We start from the raw sequence: 16,190 nt of genomic DNA, 5'->3' as shown, positions 1-16,190 counted from the left end.
GGATATATTAACTAAATCTGCTAACACGGTAGGAAGGTGAAGATTGATAGTTATATTGTTGATTTTGGATAAAACAGCTGATTTTAGCTGCAGATAATTCAAGAATTGATTGCTCCCAATACCGTACTCCTGGACTAAGTAAGAAAATGAAACAAAGTTGTTAGACTGAAAAATGTGATTTATATGTGTGATGCCCTTTTGTACCCATTTATTGAAATTTAGTGGTTTTTTGTTGCTTGTGAAATCAGGGTTGTTCCACAGTGGGGTGAGTTTAGATGGGGCCTAGTTGGAGTTTGTGATTTGATGATATTTCCACCAGGCTGTCAGAGCAGAGGCTATTGTCAGTGCTTTGAAACATGGGTGGTGTTTAATGGACTGACTAAGAAATGGGATATATGATATGTGCAAGTTTTCGCAAAGTGATTGTTCTATGTCTAGCTATATAATGTCTGATTGAGTGGGGTGAATCCATTTATATATGTATTGAAGTTGGTTTGCTAGTGAGTAATGGTAAAAATGCGGTGCTTCTAATCCTCCTAAGGATTTGGGTTTTTGTAAAGTGCTTAATTTTATCCGTGGTGGTTTATTTTTCCAGTAGAATCGGGTAATGATGGAGTCTAAAGATTTGAACCAATTGAGAGAAGGTTGGGTTGGGATCATTGAGAATAAATAGTTAAATATTTTTGGAAGTACTGTCATTTTGATTATAGCTACTCTGCCCTGGATGGAAAGTAGTAAGTTGTGCCAGCGGTGAAGGTCATCTTCTATTGTTTTCAGTAGAGGAGTGAAGTTGAGTCCAGTCAGCTCTGACAGCCTGGAGGAAACCCTAACACCTAAATAAGCGATATGACCTGTGCATAGAGGAATGGGTGATACCTGGGCTACCACATCCCATTTGGTTTGATGTAGTGGAAGAATTGAAGATTTATTCCAATTTATTGCATAATCTGATATTGCAGAGTATAAATCAATGGTTTTAATTATTTCTTGCAGAGATGATTGAGGATTTTGCAAAAAGAGTAAAATGTCATCAGCATATAAACTGATTTTATGTTGTGTTTGGGATGTGTGGATTCCTCTGATGAGTGGGTTCTGACGGATGGCTGCTGCTAAGGGTTCAATGAAGATGGTGAATAAAGAAGGAGAGAGTGGGCATCCTTGCCTAGTCCCCCTGTGCAGTGTGAAGCTTTGTGATGTTAGTCCGTTGGTTGTGACTGTGGCAGAAGGTGCTGTGTATAAAATTTTAATCCAATTAATAAACAACTCACCAAAGCCAATTTTTTGTAATGTGGTGAATAAAAAGTTCCAATTGAAAAAAAGCTTTTTCTGCATCTAAAGTGACTATAATGGTATTTTCCTGTTGTAGTGATGAATAATGGATTAAATCGTATAGTCTGCTTGTGTTGTTGGATGCCTGCCTACCTTTAATAAAACCAGTCTGATCCGGGTGGATTATGAATGGGATAATTTTTTCAATTCTATGTGCAAGAACTTTACTAATTATTTTGATGTCTGCATTGATGAGAGATATAGGACGGTAGTTTGACGAAGGGTTGGATCTTTATTAGGTTTAGGGATAAGTGAAATAGTGGCTGTGTTCATGTGCATTGGTAATCCTGAATTTTCTTTTATTTCTGTTACTGCTTTGATGAATAATGGAGATAAAATGGACCAGAAATGTTTATAGAACTCAGCAGGGAAGCCATCGGGTCCTGGTGCTTTATTGCTAGGCATTCGACTTAAGGCAAAATGGAGTTCTTCTTCCTTGATTGGTTTATCCAGTGCACTGATTTGTTCAGTGTTAAGTTTTGGGAGTTGAATATTATTGAAAAATGAGTTAATATCGTCTTGTCTTGTGTTATTATCAGATGAATAAAGTTTAGCATAGAAGTTTCGAAATATTGTATTTATTTCTTGTGGAGAGCTGGTAGGCTTCCCTCCTGAGTCCTTAATAGTTGCAGTTGTTACTTTTTCTCTGTTTCTTTTAATCTGATTGGCCAAATATTTACTGGATTTGTTGCTATGATGGTAGGTTTCTTGACGGAGTCTATGAATTAGAAATTGAGTTTTTTTATTTATGATTTCGTTTAGTAAGAATTTTTGTTTTCTTAATTCATTATATATTACTTCGGTTGGGTTATTTGCATGTAATATTTCAAGTACTTTTATTTTATTTTCTAGTCTGATTTCTTCTTGTTTTTCTATTTCTTTTTATGGACGGAGAATGAAATGATTTTACCTCGTAATACTGCTTTGCCTGTTTCCCAAAGTAATGAAGCTGATAACTTTGGTGAGTCGTTTATTTCTAGGAAGGATGTCCACTCTCTTTTAAGATAACTGTCAAACTCTGGGTCTTTAAGGAGTGATATGTTAAAGCGCCATCTACTGATGTGTTTATGTAAATTAGCTGGATTCCATATGAATGTTACTGGAGCATGGTCACTGATGCTGATGGAGTGGATTTTGTGCTCAGAGATAGTAGGTATGATTGAATTGCTAGTTAGGAAAAAGTCTATGCGAGAGTAGCTGTGATGAACTGGCGAGTAAAATGTATATTCTCTGATGCTGTAGCCTCCAACCATCGCCAAGGCCTAAATCTCTCATGGACTGTATTATTGTGTCGGTGGATTGCCAGTGTCTTTTATTATTTGCGGATCTGTCGAGTGATGAGTCAATTACGGTGTTAAAATCGCCTCCTATAATTACCGGGCCATTAGAAAGATTTGAAATAGAAGAAAAAAAAGTGTGGAAAAAGGCAGGGTTATCTGAATTTGGGCCGTAAATGTTGGCAATTGTTACTGGGTTATTGTTAATTGTTATGTTTATGATAATAAAGCGTCCTTCTGGGTCAGAAATAGTTGTATTATGAACAAGTTGAATTTTTTTTGCTTATCAAGATACATACTCCTCTTTGTTTTGAATTATAAGTGGCTGAGAATGAGTGAGTGAATTGTGCTGATCTTAGGGTGTTTTGTTTTGAATCTGCAAGGTTGTGTTTCTTGTAGTAAACATATATCTGCCTGTAGATTATCCAAATAGTTGAAAACTTTTTTTTTTTGTCTGAGAGCTGGTTATGAATTTAAGTTGCATATTGAGCTAATATTTCTATACTGACATATATATGTAAATGAATTGTGTCGAATATATATAAAAAAAAAAAACAGAACAGTAGGACATAATAGCACTAGACAAACATAAGCATTTACAACAAAGCATATAATAAAACAAAAAACACAAAGTTTGAAAAACAAAACATAGGTGACTGAGGTACATACTTGTATAGTGCAGCGAGACATAGGTGCATTATATTATAGATACAAGAAAAAAAAAGATATATTAGCTTATCATAATATATTATCTTATCAACTATATTAAACATCTTTTTCCATTTGACATTTTAAGAATGTGTTCTGTGTAAAAAGTAAATGTCAACCACCTTTCTGGACGTGTGTCCACTAAAACAATAAAATTATAGTGAAATTCTCTTTTACAAGCTATTGTAACATGGAAGTATTTTTCTAAACAGCACATGGATTGATAGGAAAGCTGTTGACACAACAAACAAGGAAACAAGGCATGACTAAAATCTGGCAGCTTGTCTAAAATACAAAGACCTGACCTGATCCAGCAAAATGAGTCACAGTGACCCAAATTTCAAAATTGAGATTTTGGTATCAATGGAAAGATGGGACAATAATCTTTAAAATGATATCCTAGTCAAAGTCATACCTTGAATAGATTTAAAGATATACCCATTTGAATTATGATCGTCTGCCCTCTTTTTCCAATTGAAAACCTGAGAAAATAAAGTTTTTTGCCCGTTTTTTGTTGATATCTTTCAAAATCCATTGCATTTAAAGGGATAAACTATTTATTTTACAGTTTAATTTGACCAAAGACATTTTTATATATATAAATGCTATTAAACCAGGCTGAAGCTCAAATTATTTAAAAGTATTTATTTGAATTAATATTTTATAAGGCACTTTTACAAAGATTTACTAAAATCAGAAAGATTGAACAGAGGTGCTACATTTTTGCTTGAGAGAGAGGGTGTGTGTGTGTGTGTGTGTGTGTGAGAGAGAGAGAGAGAGAGAGAGAGAGAGAGAGAGAGAAAGTGAGAGAGGCCATAGACAGACGTATATCTCGTAAACGAAATCTTCATCAAATGACAGAAAACATGGCTATCCATCGTTGAGTTTACACCCTTTAACGCAAAAGGCACGTATTTTGGCTAACTCGACATCTCGATCACCGCTAACTGATTCACAACTAGACATTGAGGAGATCTGCTAGCTTGTTTACTCAGAGCATGCGCTAGTCTGACAGGACGATGGCTGGACCGATCGCGTGCCTGTCAGTCGAAACGGGGCTTCCCATTGATAAAAATCAGTGTTTATGTCAGTGTGTTTACATTTCTAAGCTTTTTGATTGGTTCTATACAACGTGTAACACCATATTTGGAGAGCAGAGACATTTCAGGGGATACCGGGAAATGCTCATAAGTAACAAGAGGAGTTCCATGTCAAATTTAATAGCCATTTAAATACCTTTACTCAATTATCTGGACTACAAAACTTTAGGAGATTATTTTTGAAAGTCTGTTCTTTGAAATTAGCTTAAAAAAATTTATTTTTTCCATTGTTGCGACTTCCGACTCATTTCGCCAGAGCGGGTCACAAGGTTTTGTCACCTCTTCTCTAGGATAATAAAAAGTGGAGGTATATGAATTATTTAGAACATTGTGTAGAATTATGTACACACTCAAATTAATACTCTTGTATTTTAGCTTCTTTAAAGCAGCCACCCTTTACAAACTCAGTTTATTCTTTCATCCAGCATCCTGAGATGCTTTATTTTTAGTATTGAAAGAATCCCATATGCTGGACTTCACTATGAGAACCTGTTTCAGAAGAGCCAAGAAAAAAATATATTATAGCAACATAACTGTCACAGAACCCTTGTTCTCCTGGACTCCATATCCCATGATCCTCCTGTTCTCCACACCTGCACTCACTTCCCTCGTCAGCTCCTCATCATCACGGATCACCTGCACCTGGACTCTATCATCTGCACTCCCTTTATTATGCACTCACTCCCTGCACTCCTGGTCCGTTCTCTGTTGTGTTAATGTGTAGTTTGGTGTTCCCTTGTCTTTGATTGATTAAAGTATCTTATGTTATTTGTGGAAATCCGTATCTGCCTCATCCTTCCACCAGCTACACGTAACAGAAGAACGGACCTGTACCGACCGGATTTCCACAAAATAATATGGAGACTTTCCCCGGCTCCCTGGCTCCAGCTCCTCCAAAGCCTCTCACCCATCTTTCAACCGGCGATCGCCTAATCGGGCTCCTGCAGGTAGGTCGTTCGCTGGAGAGGTATGTGGAGGAGTTCGTTGAGCTTGCTGCTTTGTCTGACTGGCCTGAAGCATGTTTGATCTCCTTGTTTCTGGATGGACTAGACGACGACACTATCCGTTTTGGTGAACCCGATTATCGTTTCTCCTTAAGCGAAACTATAAATTCCATTTTATGGTTAAATGACTCCAAATTCGTAGTTGATTGGGTTCAGGATGGGTGTCTGTCTCTAGTCCATCCAGAAACATGGTTGGCCGGGCCAGTCAGTCAGCCACCGTCTTCCTCCGCATACCCCTCCAGCAAATTCCCTGCCTGTCCTACACGGAACCCACACTCCTCCACTGGGTCCCGAAAGCGGAGGAGGAGGAAGCAAGCCGCTCCAGTCTCTCCAGAGCCCGCTCCAGTCTCTCCAGAGCCCGCTCTAGCCCTCTCCAAGCCTGCTGCTGAGCCCTCTCCAGTCTCAGCAACCGAGCCCTCTCCTGTTCCTACGGGCATTTTAATTATGTTTGAAGGGATGGACTGGACACCTCTTCCAGCCTCACACAAACCACCCAGTGATGCGGCCTGGTTAATTGACTTCTGGACCGAGCCAGTTTCTCCAGTCTCGGCCAAGCCAAGTTCTCCAGTCTCGGCCGAGCCAGGATCTCCAGTCTCGGCCGAGCCAGGATCTCCAGTCTCGGCCGCCGAGCAAGCAGCGCCAGTCTCGGCCGCCGAGCAAGCAGCGCCAGTCTCGGCCGCCGAGCAAGCAGCGCCAGTCTCCGCCGCCGAGCCCTCAGCGCCAGTCTCCGCCGCCGAGCCAGCTGCTCCTATTATGAACTTTGTTGTTGAAACATACAGCCCTAAGACTGTTTTCCCTCCCTGCCTCCCTCTCCCACCTCCGTCCATTTGTGTCTTCACTGCACCTCCACCTCAAGCCCCCTCGCCCAGATCTCCACCTCGGAACTCTGGGCGATTACCGTCACCCTGGCTCCAACCTCCCTCTGCTCCACCGTTGCCCATCAGTCCTCCAGCCTCACAAGTCTCCATCCTGCCCCCGTTCATACCTTGTTCCCTCGTCAGCCTGCCATCACCTCTGGACTGCACTCCTCCATCTCCGCTCCGTCACTCCGTCCATCGGTTTCTGTTGGCCTCCTCACTCTCTCCGGTACTCACTTTGTTGTCTGTCATCCTTGTTCAACTGCGGCCTTCTGGAGCCCCGGCTGCGCTTCGGTCGGCGGAGTCGTCGGTCGTTCCGCCATCTCCCGCCGGTCCTTCAGCGCTGCCTGGGCACGACGGCATGAAGCCTTCGGTCCCTGACCCGCCATGGCGGCCCGCTGCACCTGACCCGTCATGGCTGCCCGCTGCACCTGTCCTGCCATGGCTGCCCACGGCTCCTGACCCGCCTTGGCTGCCCACGGCTCCTGACCCGCCATGGCTTTTGAACCTGCCCTGGAGACCTCCACTCCAGTCTGCTCCTCCCCCTGCACCAGCTTGAGGTCTCCAGGGCGCCCGCCCCCCTCCCGGTTGTTACATCTACGGTGCGAGGACGCGCCTACTGGGAGGGGGAGGTACTGTCACAGAACCCTTGTTCTCCTGGACTCCATATCCCATGATCCTCCTGTTCTCCACACCTGCACTCACTTCCCTCGTCAGCTCCTCATCATCACGGATCACCTGCACCTGGACTCTATCATCTGCACTCCCTTTATTATGCACTCACTCCCTGCACTCCTGGTCCGTTCTCTGTTGTGTTAATGTGTAGTTTGGTGTTCCCTTGTCTTTGATTGATTAAAGTATCTTATGTTATTTGTGGAAATCCGTATCTGCCTCATCCTTCCACCAGCTACACGTAACAATAACATTTTTTTTTTTTTTTTTTTTTCAGCTCTTTTCTGTTTAAAATCTTAGTATATTTTAAAGGGTAACAACTCTTTATTTTAAGGTGACGTAGTTACACGTTACATGTACTTCCTATAAAAAACAGTAATGCATAATTACAAGTAACTAACTTTAAACCAAACCCTATCTCTAACTGTAACTATATAGTAAGTACATGTAGTTAATACTTAGTACTTACTTGAGTTAGTAATATAACATTACCTTAAAATAAAGTGTAACCTTTTAGAAGATCATTAGAATGAATGGCCTGATTGAAAGTTACAGCACATCCAGTATAGTCATGCAACAGTCATAAAATGTTTGTATTCTCTTTTAAATGCCCTCTGCTCCGAAGAGCAAAATGGCCGACAACACAGTCATGACCATTACAGTAAGATCTTATTATAACTGAACGATAACAGATTCTGAATTCCTGGCTATCATTTATCTTCAGGACTTTGGACTGGGATGGTATTACAGGAGTGAAACATTAGACCCATCAATATAAAATTTTCATCTCAACACACGCCATTTAGATGAGTACAAAAACATAAAAAATAATGTATTTACAATAAAATAAAAAATACTGTGTGGATAAAATGTATCAAAATACAAATACAGTATTTTGTATCTTGAAAATACACACAATTTATGTAAAATTGGCCATTCAGAGAAGTATTACTATTAGGCTGAAATTTATCTGGACCTATTCTTAATGCAAAGAACATTTTTACAACTGCTTAGAAATGTTTCTTTATCCCCCGGCTTCACAGACAGGGCTTTAGCCTAGTCCCAGACTAAAATGCATGTTTGAGCTGGTTTAACTGAAAGCAACTTGCACTGACATATCTTAAAATATGTTAGTGCCACTGTTTTGTCTCAAGATAATGTAAACAAGTAATGTTTTTTTTTCTAAAGCATATTAATAAAACCTACTTAAATGCCCTAACTGAACTAAGGCCTGATCTAATCTAAGCCCTGTCTGTGAAACCAGGCCTATATTTCACCTACTGCTTTCCTTCTGCTGCCAGGTATAAAATAAGAAATCACACACACACACACACACACACACAGGTTTTCTGAACAATAGCTAGTGAACTTTCTAATGATATTTAGACTAGTTCGTAGCTGGCTGCTAACTAATTATTTCTTCACTGTTGACATGCATTGCATTGACTGCTGAGATGTATCTGTAACGATGGGACTCAGGCAAGGGATCCAAATGCAGCGTTTTATTAAAGGTAAACGTGGTCGTACAAGCAGGGTCAAACAGGAGCAAACAGGTACGGCAGAGGGTAGACAGAATCGTAATCCAGAAACAGGCAGAGGTCAGGACTGGCAGATATCACTCACAGGTCGGTATACAAAGCAAGGGTCAGGACAGGCAGCAACGGGTCAAAAAACAGGTAACAGACAGGAACGGTAACAACAAACAGGCAGGAAGGCAGACAGGATATAATGCTCAGAAATGTCACACGGGGTAAACAAGACTTCGCGATCAGGTGGTGTGGGTGTGAGTCCTTTATAGTCCAGATAACAAGCTTCAGGTGTATGTGGCAGATAATGATTGGAGTGGAGTGTGTGCATGTGATTGGCTGAGGGGAATGATGGGAATTGGACTCCGGGAAGTGACAGGAACAGACGGTGATCGTGACAGTATCATAGTTACATAAATATTTTAATGAAAATTAAATAACAGTTATAGTGCCCCTATTATGCTTTTTAAAATATTTCCTTTCATGCAGTGTGTAATATAGCTGCTTGTAAAAGCTCTGCAAAGTTTTAAAGATCAAAGTGCATGACAATCTCACAAAAGAATCAATTCTGAACTGATTAAACGAGTTGTCAGCAATTCCAATCTCACCTCCTGTTACATACCTATGTAAAAATGAAATTCAATTGCACGCAAACAACGTCTACTTTGCCCTGCCCTTAAATACTGTAGTTAAAGCTGAATCCTGGAAGAGTTTGGTTTGTGTTGTCGACAAGCATGTAATTCAAAAGGACTTGAATTGATGTGAACAAACTCCATTCTGTTCATATCACTGTGTATAAAATGCTAAAGAAGCTCCGGAAAACTGAATCTTGAAAACAAATAATTTTAAACTCTTTGAGAAATGAGGTGATGTGCAATGTATACGAGAAAATTCAAGTGTTTTTTGACCTTGGATGAATTAGTAACATTTAGGGCCCTATCATACACCTGGTGCAACGCGGCGCTAGGCGCAACGCATGTTTTTTGCTAGTTTCAGCCTGACGCAGTTATCATTTTCACGTCCTGCGCCATTTTGTTTAAATAAATGCATTTGCACCCATTTGCGCGCCCATGGGTGTGCTGGTCTGAAAACGAGGTGTGTTCAGGCGCATTGTTGGCGCATTGCTATTTTGAGGCAACTGAAACAGACTGCGCCATTGACCAATTGAAACCTGGAAGATGAGACTCTGATTGGTTTATTAAATGTTACGCCCCAAAACATACCCATTACTCGTTAAGAGAATAGGGACAACCCTTTTAGAGCATGCACCGGGCACACAGACCATTTTTCCCATCATTAATCTAGCAAAAGTGGATTCGGAGCAAGCATGCTTTCTAATTATGTACATGTATATGCTTTTGCTGTTGTTGGACCTAAATTATGGAAGAGTCTTCCGGCCTACATAAGAACTGCCCCAACTATATCAATTTTAAAATCTTCTCTTAAAGGGTTAGTTCACCCAAAAATGAAAATTCTGTCATTTTATACTCACCCTCATACCGTTCCACACCCGTAAGACCTTTGTTATTCTTCGGAACGCAAATTAAGATATTTTTGTTGAAATCCGATGGCTCTGTGAGGCCTCTATAGCCAGCAATGACATTTCCTCTCTCAAGATCCATTAATTGTTACAACAGAGACGGCTCGGAGGCAGATGTAAAAGCAAGTACAATGTTTTATTGATATCAGCAGAGATAACGGTGAGTATATGGCAATGACAGAAGCTTGGTATGTTGATAGAAGAATTGATACTGTCCTTTTGTAGATTGTAGGATGAATATGGAGGAGCACGCTGGAGACTGAAGACTGGGAACACTCACACACAGTTGGAGAAGCACACAAGGAAGACTGGAGACACTGGAGACGTTGGAGACAGGTAAGTAGCAGATTGGAGTCCTTGAGGTAAGTACACATGGAGATGTGGTACGAACGAGACCGGACAGTGACTGCGTGTGAGTGTGGGGTTTTTAAGGTGGAGGTGATTGCTGAGATGATGACGTGCAGGTGGCGACAATTAGTACTCTGGTGATTGTGTGCATGGGTATTGGAGGGAGCTGGAACCTGACGTGTCTGTGACAGTACCCCCCCTCCCACGGCCCGCTCCTGAGGGCCGAGGACCCCGACGTCGTGGTGGTCGTCCTCTTGGGCGTGGGGCAGGTCTGTCAGGGTGGCTGGCGTGGAATGCTTGTAGAAGATTGGGATCGAGGATATCGTTTCTAGGGACCCATGAGCGCTCCTCGGGGCCGTAGCCTTCCCAGTCGACAAGGTATTCAAGTAGACCACCACGACGCCGGGAGTCCAACATCTCGTGAACCTCGTATGCAGCACCGTCGTCCAGGATGAGTGGAAGGGGGGGCTCGGCGGGCTGCAACGTCAGGTTCTGTGGAGGGAGAAACAGAAGGGTGGTGAGGTTTTAATAGGGAGACATGAAAGGTTGGGTGAATCTTGTATTGTGGTGGAAATTGCAAACGATACATGACTGGATTGATCTGTCTGGTGATGGTGAATGGGCCAATGAAGTGAGGACTCAGCTTCTTGCAGGGCAGACGCAGCCTGATGTCCTTGGTTGACAGCCAGACCTTCTGCCCCGGTTGGTAGGATGGAGCGTTGGAGCGCCGAAGGTCTGCTGTCATCCTGCGTCTGCGCAGGGCTCTCTGCAGTTGTCAACTGCAGGAACACTGGAGGGTTCCCCGTCCCAGGGGAACAGCGGGGGTTGGTAACCGAGTACGCATTGAAAGGGTGTTAGTCCAGTGGAAGGAGTTCTGGGCGTACTCGGCCCAACCCAGATACTGGTTCCAGGAGTTCTGGTGGCCATGATAGAAGGTATGCAGGAAGCGGCCAATCTCCTGGATCTTCCGTTCCGTCTGCCCGTTCGTCTGAGGATGGTAGCCGGATGACAGACTGGCGGTCACACCCAGGAGCGACAAGAAGGCCTTCCAGACACGGGAGATTAATTGGGGCCCTCGGTCTGATACGATGTCTTCGGGGGTTCCATAATATCGAAAGATGTGGTTGAACATGAGTTCTGCTGTAGTTAAGGTGGTAGGTAGACCATTCAGGGGAATGAGACGCCAGGCCTTGGAGAATCGGTCTACTACCACGAGGACACAGGTGTGACCATCCGATGCGGGGAGATCCGTGATAAAGTCTACCCCCAGGTGTGACCATGGTCGCTCAGGAACAGGCAGCGGAGTGAGCTTGCCGGCTGGCAGATGACGAGGGCTCTTGGAGATGGCGCACTCCCTGCAGCCCTGCACGTACCTTCTGACATCCCTGGCCATGTTGGGCCACCAGAAGCGCTCCTTAAGCAGCGAGAGGGTCTCATTGACCCCCGGGTGGCCAGTACCAAGTGATGAGTGAGCAGAGTGTACAAGTGGAGTGCGACGTGTCCGGGTGACGTACTGAAGGCCCTGGGGACAACCCGGCGGAGTGTAGGAGGAGGCATTGGAGGAGGGTAGAGTTTCTTCTGACCACTGGATGGGGTTCACGAAGATGGACTTTGGAAGGATGGTTTCAGGAGATTCATTTTTTTCCTCAGGAGCATGGAGACGGGATAAGGCATCAGCTTTAATGTTCTTAGAGCCGGGGCGATAGGAGATAGTGAAATCAAATCTTTAAGGTATTCCAAGTTTTTATGGTCGGTGAGTACTTGAAAGGGATGATTGGCTCCCTCCAACCAATGCCTCCATTCCTCCAGAGCAAGCTTGACGGCCAGGAGCTCACGGTCACCGATGTCGTAATTGACCTCCGCCGGGTTGAGTTTCCGGGAGAAGAAGGTGCATGGATGGAGTCTACTTGGATTCCCCTGCTGCTGTGAGAGTACCGCTCCCACTCCTGTGGTGGAGGCGTCCACCTCGACGACAAAGGGCAGGTCAGGGTCCGGGTGGACGAGGAGGGGAGCGGTGGTGAAGGCTTTCTTGAGGGCTTCGAAGGCGTTGGTGGCATCTTCGGACCAGGACAGAGACTTGGGCTGGTGACGGAGGAGGTTGGTTAGTGGATGGACGATGGAACTGTAGTTTTTGATGAAGCGACGGTAGAAATTGGTGAAGCCTAGGAAGCGTTGGAGTTCTTTGATGGTTGTGGGAGCAGGCCAGGACTTGATGGCTTCTACCTTCCCCTCGTCCATCCGGATGCCACTGTGATCAATGAAGTATCCCAGGAAGTGGACTGAGGGTTGGTGAAAGGAGCACTTTTCTGCCTTGAGGAATAGATGGTATTGCTGTAAGCGTAGGAGGACCTCCGCAACGTGGTGGCGATGTTCGGCCAGTCTCCGGGAGTATATCAAGATGTCATCTATGTACACTAGTACAAACTTGTGGAGGAACTCCCGGAGCACCTCATGAATGAAATCCTGGAATACGGAGGGGGCATTGACAAGTCCATAGGGCATGACCAAGTATTCATAATGGCCGGTGGGCGTGACGAAGGCGGTCTTCCACTCGTCCCCCTCGCGTATCCGGATGAGGTTATACGCGCTGCGGAGGTCCAGCTTAGTGAACACAGTGGCACCACGGAGATGTTCCAGGGCCGCTGGGACGAGGGGAAGTGGATACCGGAACTTTACTGTTATCTTGTTTAAGGATCGATAGTCTATGCAGGGCCGCAAGCCTCCGTCCTTTTTTGCCACTAAGAAGAAACTTGAGGCAGCAGGGGAAGTAGACAGGCGTATATATCCTTGGTTAAGGGCCTCTTCGATGTATTCTTCCATGGCCTTCTCCTCCGGCACTGACAGGGGGTAAATCCTTCCCCTAGGCACTGGCTCACCCGGTAACAGATCTATGGCACAGTCCCATAGCCAGTGTGGAGGTAGCTTGGAGGCTCGTTGCGGGCAGAAGACGTCACTGAAGGGGGCGTAACAGGATGGAATGTCAGTGGAGCGTTTCTTGATGGGGCTTTCAATGGAAGTAGTACAGACGGAGATCTTCTTGGAACATGGAGACTTGGGAACTGGAAGCTCGGAGAAGCAACTGGAGAAACAGTGTTCGCCCCACTTCAGGATCTCGCCCGTGTGCCAGGAGATGGTGGGGCTGTGCTGTTCGAGCCACGGGCACCCTAGAACCACGTCAGCGGTGGAATCCTCCAGAACCAGCAAATGGATGTCTTCCACGTGTAGGATACCTACACGGAGCTGAAGGGGTCCCACACAACAGCTGATCCTCTTCCGGCTCAGGGGTTTGCCCGTGATAGACTGGACTTGGTAGATAGTCGGAGAGGGCGAGGTTTTGAGCTTGCGTTGTCGACAGAGGGAGCCAGAGATGAAGTTTCCTGCTGACCCTGAATCGAGGAGCACCACCACTGGAACAGATACATCAGCAGCAGTAAGGTTTACAATAGTAGTGAGTGGTTTCATCTTCTTAATGGAGGGAATGATGGCACTCACCAAAGGTCGAGGAGGACGAATTGGGCATGCGGAGATTGCATGCCCCGGAGATCCACAGTATAGACATAGATTCAGGGTCAGCCTTCTTTGACGTTCAGAGGGCGATAAACGAGAATTATCCACTTGCATGGGCTCCCTGGCTGGTTCTGGGGAGCTGACAGGTTCGGATCGGCAGGAAAAGATGGTGGGAAGTGTTGCTGGCCCTGGTGCTTTTCGAGACACGACTGCATACGAGTGCCTACGCGGATGGCGAGTTGGATGAAGCGTTCGAGGCCGATGGAATCCTCGTATGCAGCGAGATGCAACCGCACTCTGGGTTCCAACCCCTGACGAAATGAGGTGATGAGGGCTTGTTCATTCCATCCACTGCTAGCGGCCAGCGTCCGGAACTGCAAGGCATAATCAGTCACAGAGTTTGATCCTTGTTTTAAGTTATAGAGTTTCTCACCAATAGAAGAATCAGCCAAGGGAGTTCCAAAGACCTCGCGGAAGTGGGCGACGAATGAAGAGTATGACTTAACCACGGAGCCTTTATGAGTCCAGAGAGAGTCGGCCCACTGGAGAGCCTTGCCTTGCAGTTGGGAGATTATGAACGCTATTTTAGTCGTGTCGGTGGGGTAGAGATGCGGTTGCATCTCCAGGACCAACTCACATTGCAGGAGGAAACCGCTGCAATCCTCCGCCGATCCAGAGTAGGGCGCCGGTTTGGCCATGGGACTGGCGTGCATCATCGGTGGAGGAGTGGAAGAAGTGGATGTAGAAGCGGCAGCAGGTGAGGGTGACGGTGACGGTGGTTGTGGGGTGAGTGCTCGGCGCAAAGCGTCAACGAGCTCTTGAAATGGATCCTGTGAACTCATGCTAATATCCAGTTGGTATGGTCCGGTCTTCTGTTACAACAGAGACGGCTCAGAGGCAGATGTAAAAGCAAGTACAATGTTTTATTGATATCAGCAGAGATAACGGTGAGTATATGGCAATGACAGAAGCTTGGTATGTTGATAGAAGAATTGATACTGTCCTTTTGTAGATTGTAGGATGAATATGGAGGAGCACGCTGGAGACTGAAGACTGGCAACACTCACACACAGTTGGAGAAGCACACAAGGAAGACTGGAGACACTGGAGACGTTGGAGACAGGTAAGTAGCAGATTGGAGTCCTTGAGGTAAGTACACATGGAGATGTGGTACGAACGAGACCGGACAGTGACTGTGTGTGAGTGTGGGGTTTTTAAGGTGGAGGTGATTGCTGAGATGATGACGTGCAGGTGGCGACGATTAGTACTCTGGTGATTGTGTGCATGGGTATTGGAGGGAGGTGGAACCTGACGTGTCTGTGACAGTACCCCCCCTCCCACGGCCCGCTCCTGAGGGCCGAGGACCCCGACGTCGTGGTGGTCGTCCTCTTGGGCGTGGGGCAGGTCTGTCAGGGTGGCTGGCGTGGAATGCTTGTAGAAGATTGGGATCGAGGATATCGTTTCTAGGGACCCATGAGCGCTCCTCGGGGCCGTAGCCTTCCCAGTCGACAAGGTGGAACCTGACGTGTCTGTGACATTAATGTACTAAAAACATATTTAAATCAGTTCATGTGAGTATAAGTGGTTCAATATTGATATTATAAGTTGACGAGAATATTTTTGGTGTGCTAATAAAATAACGACTTAGTGGTGTCCGATTTCAAAACGCTGCTTCAGGAAGCTTCGGAGTGTTATGAATCAGCGTGTTGAATCAGCGGTTCGGAGCGCCAAAGTCACGTGATTTCAGCAGTTTAGCGGTTTGACACGTGATCCAAATCATGATTCGACACAGAGGAATCATAACACTGTTTTGAAATCGGCCATCATTATATAAGTCGTTATTTAGTTTTTTGGCGCACCAAAAATATTCTCGTCGCTTTATAATATTAATATTGAACCACTGTACTCACATGAACCGATTTAAATATGTTTTTAGTACATTAATGGATCTTGAGAGAGGAAATGTCATTGCTGGCTATGCAGGCCTCACTGAGCCATCGGATTTCAACAAATATATCTTAATTTGTGTTAACGAAGATTAACGAAGGTCTTACGGGTGTGGAACGGCATGAGGGTGAGTAATAAATGACATTATTTTTATTTTTTGGTGAACTAACCCTTTAAAATATATTTATTTTCATTGGTGTATAATATTCCGTGATTCGCTGTTTTTATGAGTTTTTATATCTACTGCGGTTGCATCTTTAATTGCAAGATGGCGCCGCGCATGGCAGCCACAGTGCTTAGCTCTTCAGTGTTTGTTCTGTTTTTGTTAGTTTTTCCTGTTTTCTGTTTTTCAAACACCATCAGTTTTACCAGGGA

The 16,190-nt window shown here is 44.7% G+C and overlaps 1 protein-coding gene across 1 annotated transcript in view; it reads right to left on the bottom strand.

The window, feature by feature from the left end:
- Positions 1-14,488, bottom strand: part of LOC125256403 (receptor-type tyrosine-protein phosphatase H-like) — a 73,778-nt gene extending 59,290 nt beyond the window's left edge. Inside the window, exons 1-5 of the mRNA XM_048172389.1 lie at positions 14,165-14,488; positions 13,854-13,938; positions 13,027-13,747; positions 12,439-12,741; positions 11,876-12,085 (exon numbers count right to left, since the gene is read on the bottom strand). Of these exons, the coding sequence (XP_048028346.1) occupies positions 11,876-12,085; positions 12,439-12,741; positions 13,027-13,747; positions 13,854-13,938; positions 14,165-14,488 (1,643 nt within the window). The remainder of the gene's footprint in view (positions 1-11,875; positions 12,086-12,438; positions 12,742-13,026; positions 13,748-13,853; positions 13,939-14,164) is intronic.
- Between the last annotated feature and the right edge of the window lie 1,702 nt (positions 14,489-16,190).

Source organism: Megalobrama amblycephala, linkage group LG21 (genome assembly GCF_018812025.1).
Source record: "Megalobrama amblycephala isolate DHTTF-2021 linkage group LG21, ASM1881202v1, whole genome shotgun sequence".
NCBI lineage: Eukaryota > Metazoa > Chordata > Actinopteri > Cypriniformes > Xenocyprididae > Megalobrama > Megalobrama amblycephala.
The sequence above is the reverse complement of the archived record's forward strand: the minus strand, read 5'-3'. Positions and strand labels throughout refer to the sequence as shown.